Here is a 17,772-nt window from a genome sequence, read left to right on the forward strand (position 1 = left end):
GTAGGGTAAAGGGAATATGTGCGATGAGATGGTCCAAGTACTTCTAGAAAAGCTGCTGGGATACCACTTTCTTCACCGAGCTCCTTTGGTAATGCCACTCATGTGTGATATTCAAGTCACATTATCCTCGGAGAACACCTGCCACACGTAACTTACTTTTTATTCCAATTATGTATAATTTCTTTCCAAAATTCCATTGGGTTTGAAAGGACATTGGAAAGCATATGAAGCATGAAAAATTTTCCAAACTGTTGCATATGGGTGTATGCCTCTTTATCTGTCTGTTAAACGTTAAACCACCCTTTGATTACCCTCAATTTCTTATTTATAAGTACTCTTCAGACCCTCAGACATGCCACCAGATGTTCAAATGTCTTTCATAACAGCTGGCTTTATGCATCCAATCTTCACCGGGCCACTTTTTACCGACACTAAATGCAATGAGTTATGCCTTCAACTTAGTAGATTAATCAATCTACTTAGCTTAATCAATATACTTAGCTTAGGTGGTAAACGATAAGAGATAAGTACGCCGACATGTTTCACCCTTAGGGGGTTTCCTCAGGGCCACAATCCCTTAACTGAAGTTTTCAACACTCGACGCAACCACCAAGTAACTTCAGTTAAGGGATTGTGGCCCCAAGGAAATCCCCTAAGGGTGAAACATGTTGGCGTACTTATCCCTTATCATTTACCAACTAAGCTAAGTATAGTAGTTATATTAATCAATCTGCTAAGTTGCGAGCATCGGCCAAGTCCATGGCCCTCGGGGTGACTGCTCATCATACCCTGTGGCTCCAGGCTTGGTCGGTGGATGTGGCCTCAAAGGCTAAGCTGACAAAATTTCACTTTGGGGGGCCTTACTTGTTTGGTGAGGATTTGGACAAGTTTGTTCACACCTTAATGGACTCTAAGGTGCCTCGTCTTCCTGAGGACTGTGTCTGCCCGTCCGCCTGTGCGAGTTGGCGTTGCTCGGCAGCATTTGCGTGATTTCTGCAGATACCGCCCTGATCAAAGGGCCACTTTTTTACTGGCCTCCAGATCTTCCCAGGGCCGTTTCAGTGCATGCAGTCCTTTTCGTGGGGCCCATCGGGGTGATGTGATCCCTCCGCCGGTTCTCCTGCAGTACGTCCCACCCAATGACTCCTTGCCGGTGCTTCCCCTGCTTCCAGGGGGCACCTGGTTGCGTGATTTTACCAGATGTGGGCAGCGATCACAGTGGATCAGTGGGTCCTGGAGGCGATTTGGGACAGTTATGCTCTGGAGTTTGCCTGCTCATTGCCAGATCATTTTCTCGCTTCTCCTTGTTATGTGGCATGGAAGAAGTGGGTTTTCACCAGATGCTTGTTGAGGAATTTCTGAAATTTACAGGTGCGATAAGGTGTCACAGAAAATTGAGTTTGTGAATGAATTAAAATAAGGTGCCTATTAACTCAGATGAGAGATCTATAGAGACAAGTTTGAGATATTGTAATTAAAAGACTGAAAAGTTTAAATTGCTAATTCTACATTTTAGCTAATGCTAAGGAAGTTCAAAAGTTTAATTTGACTTGTGACTTTTAAGACATAAGTAAATGTATATACCATTGTTTAAATACAGTCATGGAATTTAAAGATAAGGATTCTAGAGAAAACAGGAAAACTGTCTTTGTATATAGACTCACACATAGTCATGTGAATGCCTCGTGAATGCCACTGTTTCTAATAGATTAACAACAAAAAAAAAACTAATTAAGAGGGGTACACAGATGTTAGAAAGTGCCTGGGAAGTCTGGAAGTAGGGCTTTTTTACTGACATGATGTATGTTTTGACAGGTTACAAATGTCAGTTGTTATATGGAGAAAAGGAGTAACACTGATATCTATTAGATTTGATGAGCAAATAATGGTCTATCTTGTACATTGGAAATTTATCTTTGGTTCAGGCTATCAAGGGTCAACTGGGACAATTATATAGGAAAATATATTTTTGTAAATGAACAAGGCTCCACAAGATATATGTGTTTAGGAAGCTTACACATCAGACGATTGTATGTTAATGTCAGAGAAAGGATAAAATGTATAGTTTTGTCCAGATTTCGTTGAAGGAATTTGAACAGGAGAACGTAATGCGAGTTTCTTATTCCTTCCAATTGAACATATAACTACTTTATAATTTGATATTTGGGGGGTCACGTGACTCTATGAGCGGATGAGGACATGCTCCTGATCGGCTCCAGAGCCCTGCTCTTCCAAATGGAGTGTTAGCTCCCTGAATTTGCACCCTGGCCTGTAATTTCAGTAGCAATTGAGTTCTATACCAGTCCGGGTCCTTATTGTGGTCCGGATGTTCTGGACTATTTGGAAGATGCGGGCATGCCGAAATTCACTGACCTGCAGAGAATTGCTTTGAATCAACCTTTACAGGGCACGGAAATCCAAAAAGCGATAAAGAACTTACGCTCTTGTATGGCCCCAGGCCCTGACGGGTTTTTGGGCGAATTTTATAAAACGTTATCTCTGCAGGTGTGTGAGCCACTTATGGGTTATTATGTTAAAGCCTTGGAAGCTGGTGTGTTTCCACCTTACGCCAATGAAGCTACCATTACATTGCTTCCGAAGCCGGGTAAACCTAGGGATGAAGTCGAATCCTACCGTCCAATTTCTCTCATAAATGTGGACCTAAAAATTTTGGCTCGCTTGTTAGCAAACCGTTTGATCCCCTCTCCTGCTGCACATAATATCGCCCGAGCAGGTTGGTTTTGTGCAGGGCAGACACTCGGTCTTGAACGTCCAGCGGGCGTTATTAGCTATGTCTAGAGCACAATCTACTCATATGCTGGGCATTCTCATGAGCTTGGACGTAACTAAGGCTTTTGACCAAGTTCACTGGCCTTATCTTTTCCAAGCATTGGAATTTGTGGGTATTGGGGGCTGGTTCATGTCCGCCTTGTGAGCGTTATATTCGGCTCTGTTGGCCTCTGTTTTGGTGAATGGGATCCTCACGCACTCCTTTGCGGTTAGTAGAGGGACGCGTCAGGGTTGCCCTTTATCCTCCTTGCTCTTTCTGCTGAGCCTCTTTTCCGCACGATCCAGAGGGATGATGAATTGGTTGGGCTACCGGAGGGCTTCTCAATTGAGAGTGTTAGCCTTTGCTGGTGACTTATTGCTTGCTTTAGCTCGACCGCAGCGATCCCTGTTAAGGGCTCTGGAGCTTCTGGATGAGTTCCATCTTTTCTCTGGGTTGACGTTGAACAGGCAGGTCTCTGGTACTTCCAATACAACTAGAAGTTTGCGATACTTGGTCGGGAACCTTTCATTTGGAATGGGCCTCCTCCTCCATACGCTATTTAGGCATTTTTATACCTTGGGACTTGACTACACTTTACTCTCTTAATGTACTTCCCCTGCTTACAAAAACAGGACAGCGAGTGCGGGCCTGGCGATCATACCCATTGACCCTTCTAGGTAGAATTGCTTTGTATAATATGATGGTGGTACCTCAATGGCTTTACCTTCTTCAAACCTTACCTTTACTTCTCCTGCGCCGTCACTTTCGGTTACTTCATAGATCTTTGCTTCTGTTCTTGTGGGGAGGTAAACGCTCTAGGATTCCTCTAAACACTCTTATATTACCTATTGATCAGGGGCGTCTACGGTTGTTGCATTTTGGCAGACTTAATGTGGCTTGTCAAATTAGGCATGTGAATGATTGGTTCTGTGGGACTACTCACTTTTTGGCCACTGGGGTAGAATGCCTTGCTTTTACTCCCTATCATTTTAGCTATTTACTCCATATGAAGTGCCTGCCTCCACGAGCTCAGTCTTATGGGGACCTGTTCTTACTCCCAGTACGAAAAATTTGGAAGCAAATATGTACTCAATTGGCTATTCGGTTTGATGTGACACCGTGTTTGCCTATTGCAGATAATGGGGACTTTATCCCTGGCATGAGTGCTGGATCCCTTACTCTGTGGTCTAGGAAGGGTTTGTTCTATTTATCTCAGATATTACAACCTGATGGTACGTTACAATTATTTCAGATGTTACGAGAATCCTTGGCACTGGTTCTCTTATAGACAACTGCAGCATTATGTTCATTACCTCCCCAGCCTGGCTTTGTCTGAAGATATTCAAGAGAAACTGTCAGAATCTTTTTGTTTGACTGCACAGGTACCCATACCACTGCGTTTTCATCACCGCTTTCTCCAGGAGCTGGCTGGCGACTTGGACCCAGGATTTACAGTTGCACATTTCTGCAGCCGTGCTGAAGCAGAGTGTTAAGCTGGGGGCCAAACTCTTGGTCTCTGCTGTGGAAAAGGAACGATATTACAAATTCTTGGTTCAGGCTTACTTTGTACCTGTTAGAGCCTATAAAGCTCATATTAGCCCTACGGATAGTTGCCCTAAGTGTGCGGCCTCCAGAGCTATCTTGGGCCATATATTCTGGTTATGCCCAGGCATTTAGGCATACTGGAAATGCATTTGCTTTCACATTAAGTCTTTGTGGAATTGTACTTGGGTACCCACGGACACCTTTCTTTTTAATTTGAAACTGTTCGACTGGATGCTGCTGCATTTGTACAAAAAGTTATCTTCATGGGACATAAAACTATTCTTCAATGCTGCCTGAATCCGCACACTCCCACGGTGTCGCATTGGCGGACCCAAATGATCCAATTAGCGGGGTATGAGCGCCAGGCTATCTCTGCTATGGACTCTTAAGCACAGCTCCTTGTTTCTTCGCTGCTGGTTGCCTTTTTGTTCTACTTTGACACCCACTGCAAGAAGTAGATTTTTGAATTGAATTCCTATGGCATATTTAAATTATACATTATTGGAAAATCATGTGGCACTCTCTTATGATACAGTGCTATTTGGCATGATGATGAGGAAAAAGAGTCAAATATCATCAGAGAACAACAAGCTTTTATTAGTTACTAGTATTTTAGCCCGTTACATTAACGGGTGCTGGAGTAGACATCTATTTTGGGGTTGTTTTTTTTCTTTGTCTCTTTCTCCTTGGATGCTGTCTGTCTGTCATTCTTTCTGTCTGTGTCTTTCCCTGGCTCCCTGTCTATCTTTCTTTCTGTCTCTGTATTTCTCTATTGTGCCTTGCCTGCCTGTCTCTCAGTGGCCCCCTTCCTATGTCCATACTGTCCCATCCTATGTCCTTAGTGCCCTCAGTGCCTCCTATGTCCTTAGTAGCCCAGTTCTTCCTTCCCATGTCCTTAGTGCCCCCAGTGCCTCCTTCCCATGTCCTTAGTGTCCCCAGTGCATCTGTCCTGTGTCCTTAGTGCCCCCCAGTGCCTCCTTCCTATGTCCCCCTCACTGCCTTCCAGACTTTGACCCAACCCCACCCCCGAAGCCAGCCTGCCTGCCTCCCTCCCATCCCCCTGTGTAGTAGACCCAATGAGCAGCATCTTTAAATTTGTACCCCCCTCCCATCCCCCCTGTGCAGTAGAACCGGTGATCAGCCTGTTTCCATCTTCTCCCGCCTCCGCCACCGTGCATCCGACCCCATTGACCCTCCCATCCGCCCCTCCCACAGCGAGATGACATCGGCGTTTTGTTTCCGGCTCCGGGTAGGTTTGTCGGCTGCGCCTCTGGCCGGGTTGGGGGGGAGGGAAGGAGGCGGCCGACATCCGACTCGGGCCGCCGCACCGCAGGAGAAGCAGTGTCCAACTTAAAACCCGGAAGGGTTACCTTAAAATGTTTTCCGGGTTTGGCTGCCGCGGTCGACATCCGCCTGGGGGGGGAGGAAGAGAGAGCGGAGAGGCGGCGACCGCTGCGTCTTTCAACAGGGAGCAGGACAGACCGTAAGGCGCGCATGCGCACTTCCTATGTGTCGCTCACGGAAAACCGGCGCACACATAGGAAGTGCAGATGCGCGGCCTAGCGTTTTATTATATTAGATGACAGGGGTTGCCATCCAACACATAACCAACAATTGGAAAAATCACAGAAACCTTAATTATACATTTTGGTGGAATACATTATGCCATATATTTAAAATGGAACGAGCAATAGCAGTACAAAGAAGAACATATACTAAGTTTATAAAAATATGGGGGCCATTGGCAAAATATTGTAGTGAATAGTCATCACTTCTTCTCTTCTCCTTTTAATTTTCTTTGTTAGCATACTAATGGGGGGAGGGAGTTGGAAATAATGTTACTTATTATGTTATACTATGATATATAATATGTGTATATTTTTATTGAAAATATGATGAAGGGAGGGTGGTAGGGGGGGTTATTGATTTTACTAGAAGTTATATGGCAGATATCAAAGTGTTATTTTGTAATAATTTGTTTGTAATATACTCTTTTGTTGTTTAATTTGAAAATGAATAAGGAATTAATTTAAAAAAAAAAATTAAATTACCGGTACACTGGACTTCGGAGTAGCTGTTCCCTGGGATGGGTGGGGGGAGGGGGGAAGTTTGTATTGTTTATCTGTATTACTGTGTAATTGTTATATTTTTTTGTTCTTTCAAAATTAATGAAACAGATTTAAACATAATTTGATATTTACTTTGCATTTATTATAATAAATCTCGAAGATTTTGCTCTTAAAGTCGTCAGTGTTTTGTGTCCAATTTTTACATATCAGGACGGGAAGCTGTTCTCTTACTGCTTAAGAGAGGAATTTTCATCCTGTGGAACTTCTCCTGAACCTGTATCCAGGTAAATGGCAGCCCCTGGATATTGCTAGATCTCAAAGCGGTAGTTCCATTGCCCCCTCAGGAGTATTGCACCGGCAGGTATTCCATTTACTTTGTGGTGCCCAAAAAGGAGAAGACTTATCGGCCCATCTTGGATCTGAAGGGGGTCAACAGAGATCTCTGAGTTCCGTCCTTTCGTATGGAGACACTGAGGTCTGTCATTCTGGTGGTTCCAGTAGGGGAATTCCTAACCTCACTCAATATGATGAAGGCCTATTTGCATGTTCTGCTTCGCGCCTCCCATCAGCGGTTCCTTCGCTTTATGATCTTGGGACGGCACTATAATAATAATTATTATTTATTTTCTTGTATACTGCCCCACCAACAGTTCTAGGCAGTTCACAACAAAAAAAACTGAAACAAGTCAGCCGAAAAATACAATTTCAAAACAAACTTCTACATACAATCATTAATATATGTCAATTAATATAGTAGACAGAAATGTAAAAGAAATATTTTAAAAACCCATCTAAAATATTACTCAAATCTACATTCTTGTTCATCGAATAGGTAAGTTTTTAATGTTTTCCTAAATATTAAATATGAATCAGCTTGAACAATCAACGGACCTATCCAGGAGTTCATCTTCCCTGCCTGATATTCCAATGTCCTGGCCAAAAAAGTCTTATAACGACAGGCCCTTGGTGCAGGGAAGATGAACATACTGGAATTTCTAGTATATTTTGTCGAATAAGACAGTTTCAAATAAAAGGGTAATAATCCAAAAAGTGCCTTGTAACAAATACACTCTGGCCTTAAATGGCAGCCAGTGCAGTCTAGCATAAAAAGGATTGACATGATCATACTTCATGAGACCGAAAATCAAGCGGACCGCAGCATTCTGAACCAATCGCAGTCTTAATATTATTTTTTTAGATAACCCCAAGTAAACAATTTTACAATAATCCAAAATGGACAGTACAGTTGATTGAATGAACATCCGAAAGGACTCCATATCAAAAAACTTCTTGATGGTCCTCTATTTCCACAATATGGCATAACTTTTTTTAATTGTCAAATCTGTATGCTTCCTAAAAGTTAAACTACGATCCAAAGTTATACCCAAGATTTTCAAATATGGCACAATCTCAGTACTTTGACCCTTCAAATGAATAATTGTTTCCTGGATTTTATCATTAGGACTGGCTAAAAAAATCTTGTTTTTTTCAGAATTAAGCTTCAACCTGGCCTATAACATCCACAATTCTACCTTTTCCACAATATTAGAAATTTGAATAATCAATTCATTTGAAATAGCCTTGCAGGGTAACAGTATAGTAATATTATCTGCATATATATAGCACATTAGTTTTGTGTGCTTCCTTTTGGTCTGGCAGTGGCTCTGTGGACGTTCACCAAGATTATGGTGGTTGTGGTGGCGGCCTTGTGCAGGGAGGGCATTCTGGTTCACCCTCATCTAGACGACTGGTTGATCCAAACAAAGTCCTCCCAGGAGAGATCCCAGGTTACGGCTCGGGTGGTAAAGTTCCTGCTGTCGCTGGGATGGGTAGTCAATCTATCCAAGAGCCGGTTGGCTCTGTCTCAGCGCCTGGAGTATCTTAGGGTTTTCTTACTTACCTCCTTGGGGAAGGTCTTCCTCCCAGAAACCCGAATGAACAAGTTACAGATGCAGATTCACCTTCTGATGGCTTCCCAGTCCCCTCGGGCACAGGATTTTCTCCAGATCTTGGGGTCGATGGTAGCTTCCCTGGACGTGGTGCATTGGGCTCGGGCTCACATGTGTCTGCTTCAGTATGCTCTGCTTCGGCAGTGGTCGCTCCAGGTGCACGCTTTGGATGTTCCTGTTCCTCTTCGGGGGCTAGTTCATCACAGTCTCCATTGGTGGCTACAGTCTTCCAATCTGATGCAGGGAGTGTCTGGATTATCCCCAGTGGACAGTGCTTCTCATGAACGCTAGTCTTCTCAGGTGGGGAGTAGAGAATGACACGGGAAAAAAATCTGTCCCCATCACTGCACTGTCCCCGGCCTACCATCCTCTGCACCGCCCCGTCACCGCCGTTCCCTTTACCGTCACTGCCATCCCTTTCACCGCCCCGTCACCGTCCCCGCAGCATCTATATAAGCCTCAGTACTGCGAAACACCATGAAGACAGAAGAGAGTCCTGCCACTACTACTATTGCACTGAGAATCTATTTCAGTGCCTCTGCCCTGTAGTAAAAAGAGAACATAAAATAAATCAATTGACTTGTCCTCCCTTGCAATGACGTGTCCCCCATGTTCAGCTATAGTTCGAATCAGATCAATTGTGCACACTAAAAATGCAGGAGGATCTGGAACGTGAGCGCAGGCAGGCAGTGATACAAAACCAGCAGACACCCGACCGATTGCAGTGTTCCGCCATCTCTCTCCCTCCATCTCACCTTAGATGTAGAGTATGCCGGCTTTCTTTTTCGCCCAGCCGCACGTGTGGGTGCTCATTTGTTCAATATTCTCCTCTGACGCAACCGGAAACAGGAAGTTGTAAGAGAGGAGAAGATTGATCAACTCGAGCAGCCGCGCAAGCGCGGCTTTTTGAATGCGTGCGGCTGGGCGAAAAAGAAAGCTGGCATACTCTACATCAGTGTTTTTCAACCTTTTTACACCCGTGAACCGGCAGAAATAAAATAATTATTTTGTGGACCGGCAAACTACTAGGACTAAAATTTTAAAAGCCTGTTTCTGCCCCATCTCCGCAAGCTCGGTCACCTCAGTAACTATAGAAAAATAGACAAATATAGTGCAAAATATAGACAGCAGATATAACTTCTCAAAACTATTTTGATCACTAAATTGAAAATAAAATCATTTTTCCTACCTTTGCTGTCTGGTGATTGATTTCATGAGTCTCTGGTTGCGTTTCCTTCTGTCTGTGTATCCTTTCTTTCATTTCTTTCTTTCTGCACTCAGGCCCAAGAATTGTCCCTTTCTATTCCCTCCCTCTTTCCTTCCTATGTCCTTAGTGCCTCCTTCCCATGTCTTTAGTACCCCCAGTGCCTCCTTCCCATGTCCTTAGTGCCTCTTCCTGTCTTTAGTGCCCCCAGTGCCTCCTCCCCATGTCTTTAGTGCCCCAGTGCCTCCTTCCCATTTCCTTAGTGCCTCCTTCCAATCTTTAGTGCCCCCAGTGCCTCCTCCCCATGTCTTTAGTGCCCCCAGTGCCTCCTTCCCATGTCTTTAGTACCCCCAGTGCCTCCTTCCCATGTCCTTAGTGCCTCTTCCTGTCTTTAGTGCCCCCAGTGCCTCCTCCCCATGTCTTTAGTCCCCCAGTGCCTCCTTCCCATGTCCTTAGTGCCTCCTTCCAATCTTTAGTGCCCCCAGTGCCTCCTCCCCATGTCTTTAGTGCCCCCAGTGCCTCCCTCCCATGTCCTTAGTGCCCTTTCCTGTCTTTAGTGCCCCCAGTGCCTCCTCCCCATGTCTTTAGTGCCCCCAGTGCCTCCTTCCCATGTCCTTAGTGCCCCTTCCTGTCTTTAGTGCCCCCAGTGCATCCTTCCCACGTCTTTAGTGCACCTTTCTGTCTTTAGTGCCCCCAGTGCCTCCTTCCCAAGTCTTTAGTGCCCCTAGTGCCTCCTTCCTATGTCCCTCTCACTGCCTTCCACACTTTGTCCCACCCCCACCCCCGAATCCTGCCTGCCTACCTTTCTCCCTCCCTAGCCAAAGCCAGCCTGCTGTCTCCCTGCCGCTCAAAAAAAAAAAAAAACCTCCTTCCTTTTCCCCTGCTCTTACCGTCATGCTCATGCTGCAGCTACTAAAGCCGACAGGAAGTCTTTCCGACTCAATTCTGACGTCGGAGAGGAAGTTCTGGGCCAGCCAGGCAGTGATTGGCTCCAAATCCGCTTCATGGACACCATCCTGTGGTGTTCCACAGGGCTCTCCCCTATCCCCTATTCTCTTCAACATGTATATGACCTCCCTGAAGCTCCTTAAACTATCCCCTCTTGAAACAATTTACACATATGCAGACGATATTTTCATCCTCCTCAAAACAGATCCAAACTTTACAAACCTCCAAGAGAACATCACATCATGCATAATGAGACTTCACGCCAGTACAGATGAAGTTAAATGAATCAAAAACACAATTACTCTGGCTCGGCCCAAAATTAGCTCACCTGCCCGCCCTCTTCACCCTACCCACAGGCCCTGCTCTACACCTTGAGTTCTCAAGCAAGGTCCTTGGCATCACTATCGACTCCTCCCTTTCCCTCAACGATCACCTGAATTCCCTGGCAAAATCTTGTTTTTTCAGCCTCCACATGCTGAGGAAAGTTAGATCCTATTTTCACCAAAAGCATTTCACCGTCCTTGTACAATCCATCATCCTATCCAAACTCGATTATTGTAACGCCATCTACTTAGGCCGGGGGTCGGCAACCTGCGGCTCCAGAGCCGCATGCGGCTCTTTTCCACCTTTGCTGCGGCTCCGGTAGTGTGTCACGCAGGCATGCAGTTACACGTCCGGCGTCGCGGCGGGAAATAGCCATGCTGAGCAGTGAGCTCAGCACATACACAGATGAAAGCCTTGCTTGTTGATTGGTCCGGCGGCCCCGCCCCGCCGTGCCGCCGGACCAATCAGCAAGCAAGGCTTTCATCTGTGTAGTGCTGAGCTCACTGCTCAGCATGGCTTGGCTATTTCCCGCCGCGACGCCGGACTTGTAAGGTGCACGTCTGAAAAAGAAATCATCCTGGCCGGGGTCGGTGTCATGCTCCGGAGACCTACAGCCTTCCTATCTCCCTCTCCCTTCTACCTGCTTCCGGCCACATCCCCTGCTCCGCCTCTCTCTTCGGCAACTCAGCAGCAGCAATCGACACAAGCTTCTGACGTCGGGGCCTACCCTCTGCGAGTCCCGCTTGTTTCAACTTCCTTTTTCCACAAAGGCGGGACTCGTAGAGGGAAGGCCTCGATGTCGGCAGCTTGTCTTGATCACCGCTGCTGACGAGTTGCTTAAGAGAGCCGCGGAACAGGGGGGTTTTGCCAGGTGCAGGTAGAAGGGAGAGGGCCAGATGCAGGACTCGTGGGTGGGGGAGCAGAAGAGAGAGAAAGAGAGAGGGGAGGGAAACAAAAGGAAATATTTCATACTGGGCTGGGCCGGAGTGGAGGGAGGGTGGAAAGATTCTGGCTATAGGGTGCATTAACAAAGGAAAAGGGAGGAAAGCTGAAAATGGAGATAGTGACACAAAGAAGAGAAAGAGTAAGCAGGACCTACTGAATAAGGATAGAGATACAGAGGGGACATGAAGAGGAGGTGAAATAGAGACATAGAAGTAATGCTGAAAAAGTGTGTGGGGGGGGGGAGATAAAGACATTGAAAGGGCAAATGGTGAACATGGGGTAAAGACAAGGACAGAGACAAATGAAGATTCTGAAAAAGTGGTGAGATAGGGATATAGGTGAGATGGACACAAAGAAGGGTGATGCTGGAAAATAGGTGGAATGGTAATTCTGACAGACACAGAAGGGAAATGCTGGATCAAGGAGAGATGGGGCTCAGGCTGGATGGAATGAGGAGAAATGCCTTGTTGGCCCGGAACTTCCTCTCCTACGTCAGAATTGACGTCAGGGAGCGGAATGCTGGTCAGCGCAACACTTCTGCAGGGAAAGCTTGGGACGGTGGTGGCTTGGGGGCTGTTCCCCGATTGCGGTGGCAGCAAACCGAGTGGCTTGGGGGACGGCACGGAGACAGAAAGAAGGGGGAACAGGGAGACAGAAAGAAAAAGTTGGGGGAGAGAATGAGGTCTGGAGGAGAGGAAACATACAGGAGGCTGAAAGAAAGGAAGAAAGATTGGATGCACAGTCAGAAGAAGAAAGTGCAACCAGAGACTCATGAAATCACCAAATAGCAAAGGTAGGAAAAATGATTTTATTTTCAATTTAGTGATCCTGTATATAGCATTAAGATAAGAAACAATATATGCAGTGTTAGATTTGTTTTATAATGGTTTTGCGGCTCCAAGTTTTTTTTTTCTTTTCGAAAACGGGTCCAAGTGGCTCTTTATGTCTTAAAGGTTGCAGACCCCTGACTTAGGCCTAACGAAAAAAAGTCTTCGCAGACTCCAGCTTATCCAGAACACTGCAGCTAAGCTGATTTTTGCTAAACGCAAATATGACCACGTCTCCCCTCTACTTACCAATCTTCACTGGCTCCCAGTACTTTCCAGAATTCATTTCAAATGCTCCTGCCTGGCTTTCAAGATCATTCACGGCATCCTTCCGCCCCTAATCCCTCTATCCTTCCTCGCCCCGACACCAACTACCACCAGATCTGCCCACAGACATAAACTATCCTTCCCTTCTCTACACGACATCCTCCACGCAGGTAAACTGGGTAGATCCCTCCTCTCCAAAATCACAGGCCTCTGGAACGACCTCACTGTCCCGCTGCGGAACCTGGACTCCCTCCAACTATTCCGAAAACAACTGAAAACCTGGCTTTTCTCTAGCATATAATAATCTCTTCTCCTGATTACATCCCCTCTTTTTATGCTTTGTAAACTCTTTCTCTTCTCTCTTCCCATATTTTTTTTAAACTTTGTAAACCGTGTCGAGCTCCACTTCAGTGGAGAAGATGCGGTATATAAACCTAAGGCTTAGTTTAGTTTAGTTTCTTAGTGGGTCCTCGTAAGGGGAATGGTGCTTCCAAGGCTATCATTGCGTGCTGGATCAAAGAGACTATAGCTTCCGCGTATCTTCTTCAGAAGAAGTCTGTTCTGGAATTTCTCAAGGCTCATTCCACTCAGGGTCAAGCAGCTTCTTGGACTAAGTCTTCTCTTGTGCCTCCAGTGGATATTTGTAAAGCTGTGGTTTGGTCTTCTCTCATTCGATTGTATGACATTACCATGTGGTCGTTCAGGCTCGTCGGGATGCAGTGTTTGGTGAGCATGTTCTGGTGGCGGCCCTCCAGGGGTCCCACCCATGATGGGTACTGCTGTGGTATGTCCCATCAGTGAATCTGTACTGTCTGGAGAGGTGCTAAAGATGGAGAAATTAGGTTCTTACCTGCTAATTTTCTTTCTTTTAGACTCTCCAGACTGGTACAGCACCCCACTCTGTCTGTCTGTTGTTCTTACGGTTTTTGTGTGAAGAGTGGAAGTTTTCTGCGGGTTCTAGTATTTTTCTAGGGCCGGGGAGATCACAAGAACAGCAGTTTTGGCTTTGCTGGCAAGTTGTGGGAACCTTTGCTGAAGGGGCTTCTCTCTGCATCTTCCAACAGTATTGCTCTATGTTCATTGTTACTCCTGTTTGGAGTGTTGCTTCTGTTATAATTAGCAATGTTTAGTTCTGCTTTGCTATTTGGCAGACTGGTCGGATTAGGGGGAAGCACAGCTACTTGTATTGCAACCAAAGGTTTTTGTCACCTGCTGGTCAAGGTGAGGTATTGCCCATCAATGAAGATGTACCAGTCTGGAGAGTCTAAAAGAAAGAAAATTATCAGGTAAGAACCTAATTTTTCCTTTGTATCTAAGTTGTTTTCTTTAGTTTGAACATGGACTAGATTGAACTTGATGTTCAGAGAAAGAAAGTCCCCCCCAAAATGGTACAGTGCATAACAGAAATACCAATAATGCTGAAACATAGTAGTTATGGGATTTTTTTTTTTTTAATTAAGTCTTTTCTTTATTCTCCTGATCTCCACATGGAGGCAACTCACACATACACCCATGTTATTTACATAGAAAACACAGACAAGGCAGTTACACACAGAGATGAAATATAATTTCATATGGAACCTAGTGACATCTAGGGACCAAACCATTTGCTGTTGGTTTAAATGTGTATTGCCTGCTAGTGGAGGAAAGATAGCACTATCATTTTTGTTGTCTTGCATCAGTGATGTGTGCTTAAACTGTAAAATGCATCCTGGCATCTTATAGTTTGATATGTTATCCAGTTAGGTAAAGAATAATAAGTAAAACCAATCATTGGCTTTTTGGGGAGCTATTCGATTTAAACTGCCCCACATATATACTCTTCACATCAAACACATGCCCAGACAACTCAAGTACACAAACAAAGAGGGGCTTTAAAACTTAAAAGTCACACTCCACATGTTCTCTCTAACATTCTATATGGGTGTGTTATGCTGTTACCATGATCTGTCTTACTGTAGGTACATTTTGAGGAATTTAGAACTCATGACAGCTCAACTTAACTTAGTCATTCTAAAAGTTTGAATGTCTCCTTTCGGCAGAAACAAATAAACAGGTATCTTTTTCTTTTTTTTCTTTTTTAATTTGTTTCAGCCTGTTTCGTTCATTAATGGCAAGGAACTACAGAAACCACTCATAATCCAACTCTGTGATGAGTGGAACAATCCATCTCCAGAACCAAATGTCAGGATCACTCTTGTGAAGGATAGCAACTTAAAGGTACGTGTGACTTCTGGAAATAAATTTACTACTGGTATAATTTTATTTTAATTTCTTTCCTCTCTGAAAGAATGGTACCATCGAGATTACTTGCTGAAATCTGTCAACAGATGGAGGGTGAATTGGTTTTGGACATATGTACTTGACTTTTGAAACATAAATTCAGGTACAGGAGGTAGTTCCTTGCTACAGAGTGCTGATTGCGCATATTTAGCATTTTTAGAGCATTTTTGAGGCCGCGTGGTGCAGCTAGGGGGCCGCAGCATCCAGCTTAGCTTTTCCACTGCTGAAGCAGGTGACCGGGACTCAGCACAGCTGGTAATTCTGTCTTCCAGGCTGCAGACCGTTTTTAGCCTAGGAAACGCAAATTTTAGTTACCTTAGGATTGTACAAGTAGATCGATTTTCCATTCCATCAAAAATTACAAAGACTAGTGGACACTCGATGAAACTGCAGGGAAATACTTTTAAAACCAATAGGAGGAAATATTTTTTCACTCAGAGAATAGTTAAGCTTTGGAAAGCATTGCCAGAAGTTGTGGTAAAAGCGGATAGCATAGCTGGTTTTAAGAAAGGTTTGGACAAATTCCTGGAGGAAAAGTCTATCCCCCTTCTGTTAATGTTTTAACACTAACCTATTTGCAATCTGTCATTTTGGATTTTTGTGTTTCCTCTGCTAATCCTGTCATTCTAGGTGACTTTAATATTCACTTCGATAACTCCAGCAATGCCTTTACGTCAGAAGTCTTTACTTTTTTAAACGTACCCACTAATAACTAGGCCCACCCATATCGCTGGTCATACCCTAGATATGGTACTTACCCAAGCATCCCAAAGAAATAACTTCCGAATATTAGCTACTATACAAGTCCCATGGTCGGATCACTTTTTAGTCTCTTTTCAACAATTAACCTCAAATCACCAATGTAATTTAAAATCTAAAACAATTACCACCAGAAACTATAGCAAGTTAGAAGCCGCAGACATTTCATCTAACCTTAATTTTACTTTAGAACAACTATCCTGTTCTACTGTTGAAGATAAAATCTTAGTATGGAACCAGTCCATTGGTAAACTTTTAAATTCTATTGCACCAGCAATCACCTTCACAATTTTCCCCATAAGCAAAAAAAATCCATGGTACACAGCAAATCTAAATCTATTAAAAAAACAATTACGTTTTCTTGAACGAAAATGGAGGCACAATTAAACACTCATCAATCTTAATAAATTTAAGGAGCATGCTGCATATTACAGATCCGAACTTAACAAAACCAAAAAAGAATATTATACTAAACAAATTAAGAAGGCTAAAAACTCCTCTACTTTATACGCAATAGTTAAATCCTTAACAACAAAGAAAAAAGAAATGAACAAATCCAATCTCACACCATCAGCACAAGCCCTCACCACTTACTTTATCGACAAAGTACAGAAAATTAGAGACACTTTTCCGCTTATCTCTATTCCTAGCCACTCTGCAGATTATGTGGATTCTAATACTTTAACTAATCTGTCCTATTCAAAATGCTCTCGTTTCACCCTTCCTAGTTTGAAGGAAATTCAAAGATGTATTAATTTGCTTAATATAAAAGGGACTAGCACAGAGGTTATCCCTTCTTTCCTTTTAAAATGAATTTTTTTCCATTTTCGGCCCTTACATCAAAGACTTGGTTAATTCCAGTTTATCATCAGGATCTCTGCCCAAGACTTGGAAACAATCAAATATTTATACAATCATTAATTATCAAAATATTAATACTCAGGATATGTCAAATTACCGCCCCATAGCAAACATACCATTTATGGCAAAACTTACCAAAAAAATAGTTTTTCATCAAATCTCCGAATTCGTTGAGAAAACAAATGTACGTCATCCCAACCAAACTGGTTTTCGTCGTTACCATTCTACAAAACTTTCTTTATTATGATGTAGGCAGCTGTCCAGGCCTACCTCGGTAATGAGACCTCGAACGCTATATACTGGTTTCAATAAGTATATATTTATTTAGCCAATCAATAACAGCTTACAGGAATAAATCATTTAGCATATAGCGTAACAGAAGGTGATCTCTAGGCCTAGAGGTCCTCTGATGTCTGTTCTGACCTCTCCCTTCTAAAGGCCTGGTTTTTATACATTTCTTAGTGGCCAACACCACGTTGGTTTACATCACATGATACATCCTTATTGGTTATTTACTTATGCATTACTGCCTAACTACATTCATTTATTGGCTATTCTCACCTACGTCATGTTATATGTTCACTCTGTTTTCCGTAAAACCTACCTTTTTCCCCAAAATGCCTGTTTCCCCACCATATTAGTATTTCCGAGCACAAGCCCCCCTCCCAACTTTAAACATCTCTGATACTTTCTATTAGATGATTTTTCTTATGAATTCTTTCTTCTGAGAATTCTGTCTTCTGACCATGGTCTGTTTATCTCTTTATGGTATCTGGCTGGGTGGGCCTTGGTGTAAAACCACAGCTAGCCCACAGCCTCAGGACCTGTTGCTTTTTCTCTAGTTTTACTTCTACAGTAGCTAATTGAACTCATAAAACAGCGTATTTCTCCATCTTTGCATGCTCTTCAGTTAATGGTGAAATATCTTTCCATAGTTAATCTACTGTTTCTATCATCTGCAGAGATAGATAAGGTAGATGTCAGTTGCTGGGGGTGAGGGCAGTTTTTCTGTAAAGAGAAA

At 43.8% G+C, this 17,772-nt stretch overlaps 1 protein-coding gene across 2 annotated transcripts in view; it reads left to right on the plus strand.

Moving 5' to 3' along the window:
- Positions 1-17,772, plus strand: part of SMCHD1 (structural maintenance of chromosomes flexible hinge domain containing 1) — a 719,028-nt gene that overhangs the window by 462,133 nt on the left and 239,123 nt on the right. For both annotated transcript variants that reach the window (XM_033933958.1, XM_033933959.1), the window contains one exon: positions 14,943-15,068. In XM_033933958.1, the coding sequence (XP_033789849.1) occupies positions 14,943-15,068 (126 nt within the window). The remainder of the gene's footprint in view (positions 1-14,942; positions 15,069-17,772) is intronic.

Source organism: Geotrypetes seraphini, chromosome 2 (genome assembly GCF_902459505.1).
Source record: "Geotrypetes seraphini chromosome 2, aGeoSer1.1, whole genome shotgun sequence".
Lineage (NCBI taxonomy): Eukaryota > Metazoa > Chordata > Amphibia > Gymnophiona > Dermophiidae > Geotrypetes > Geotrypetes seraphini.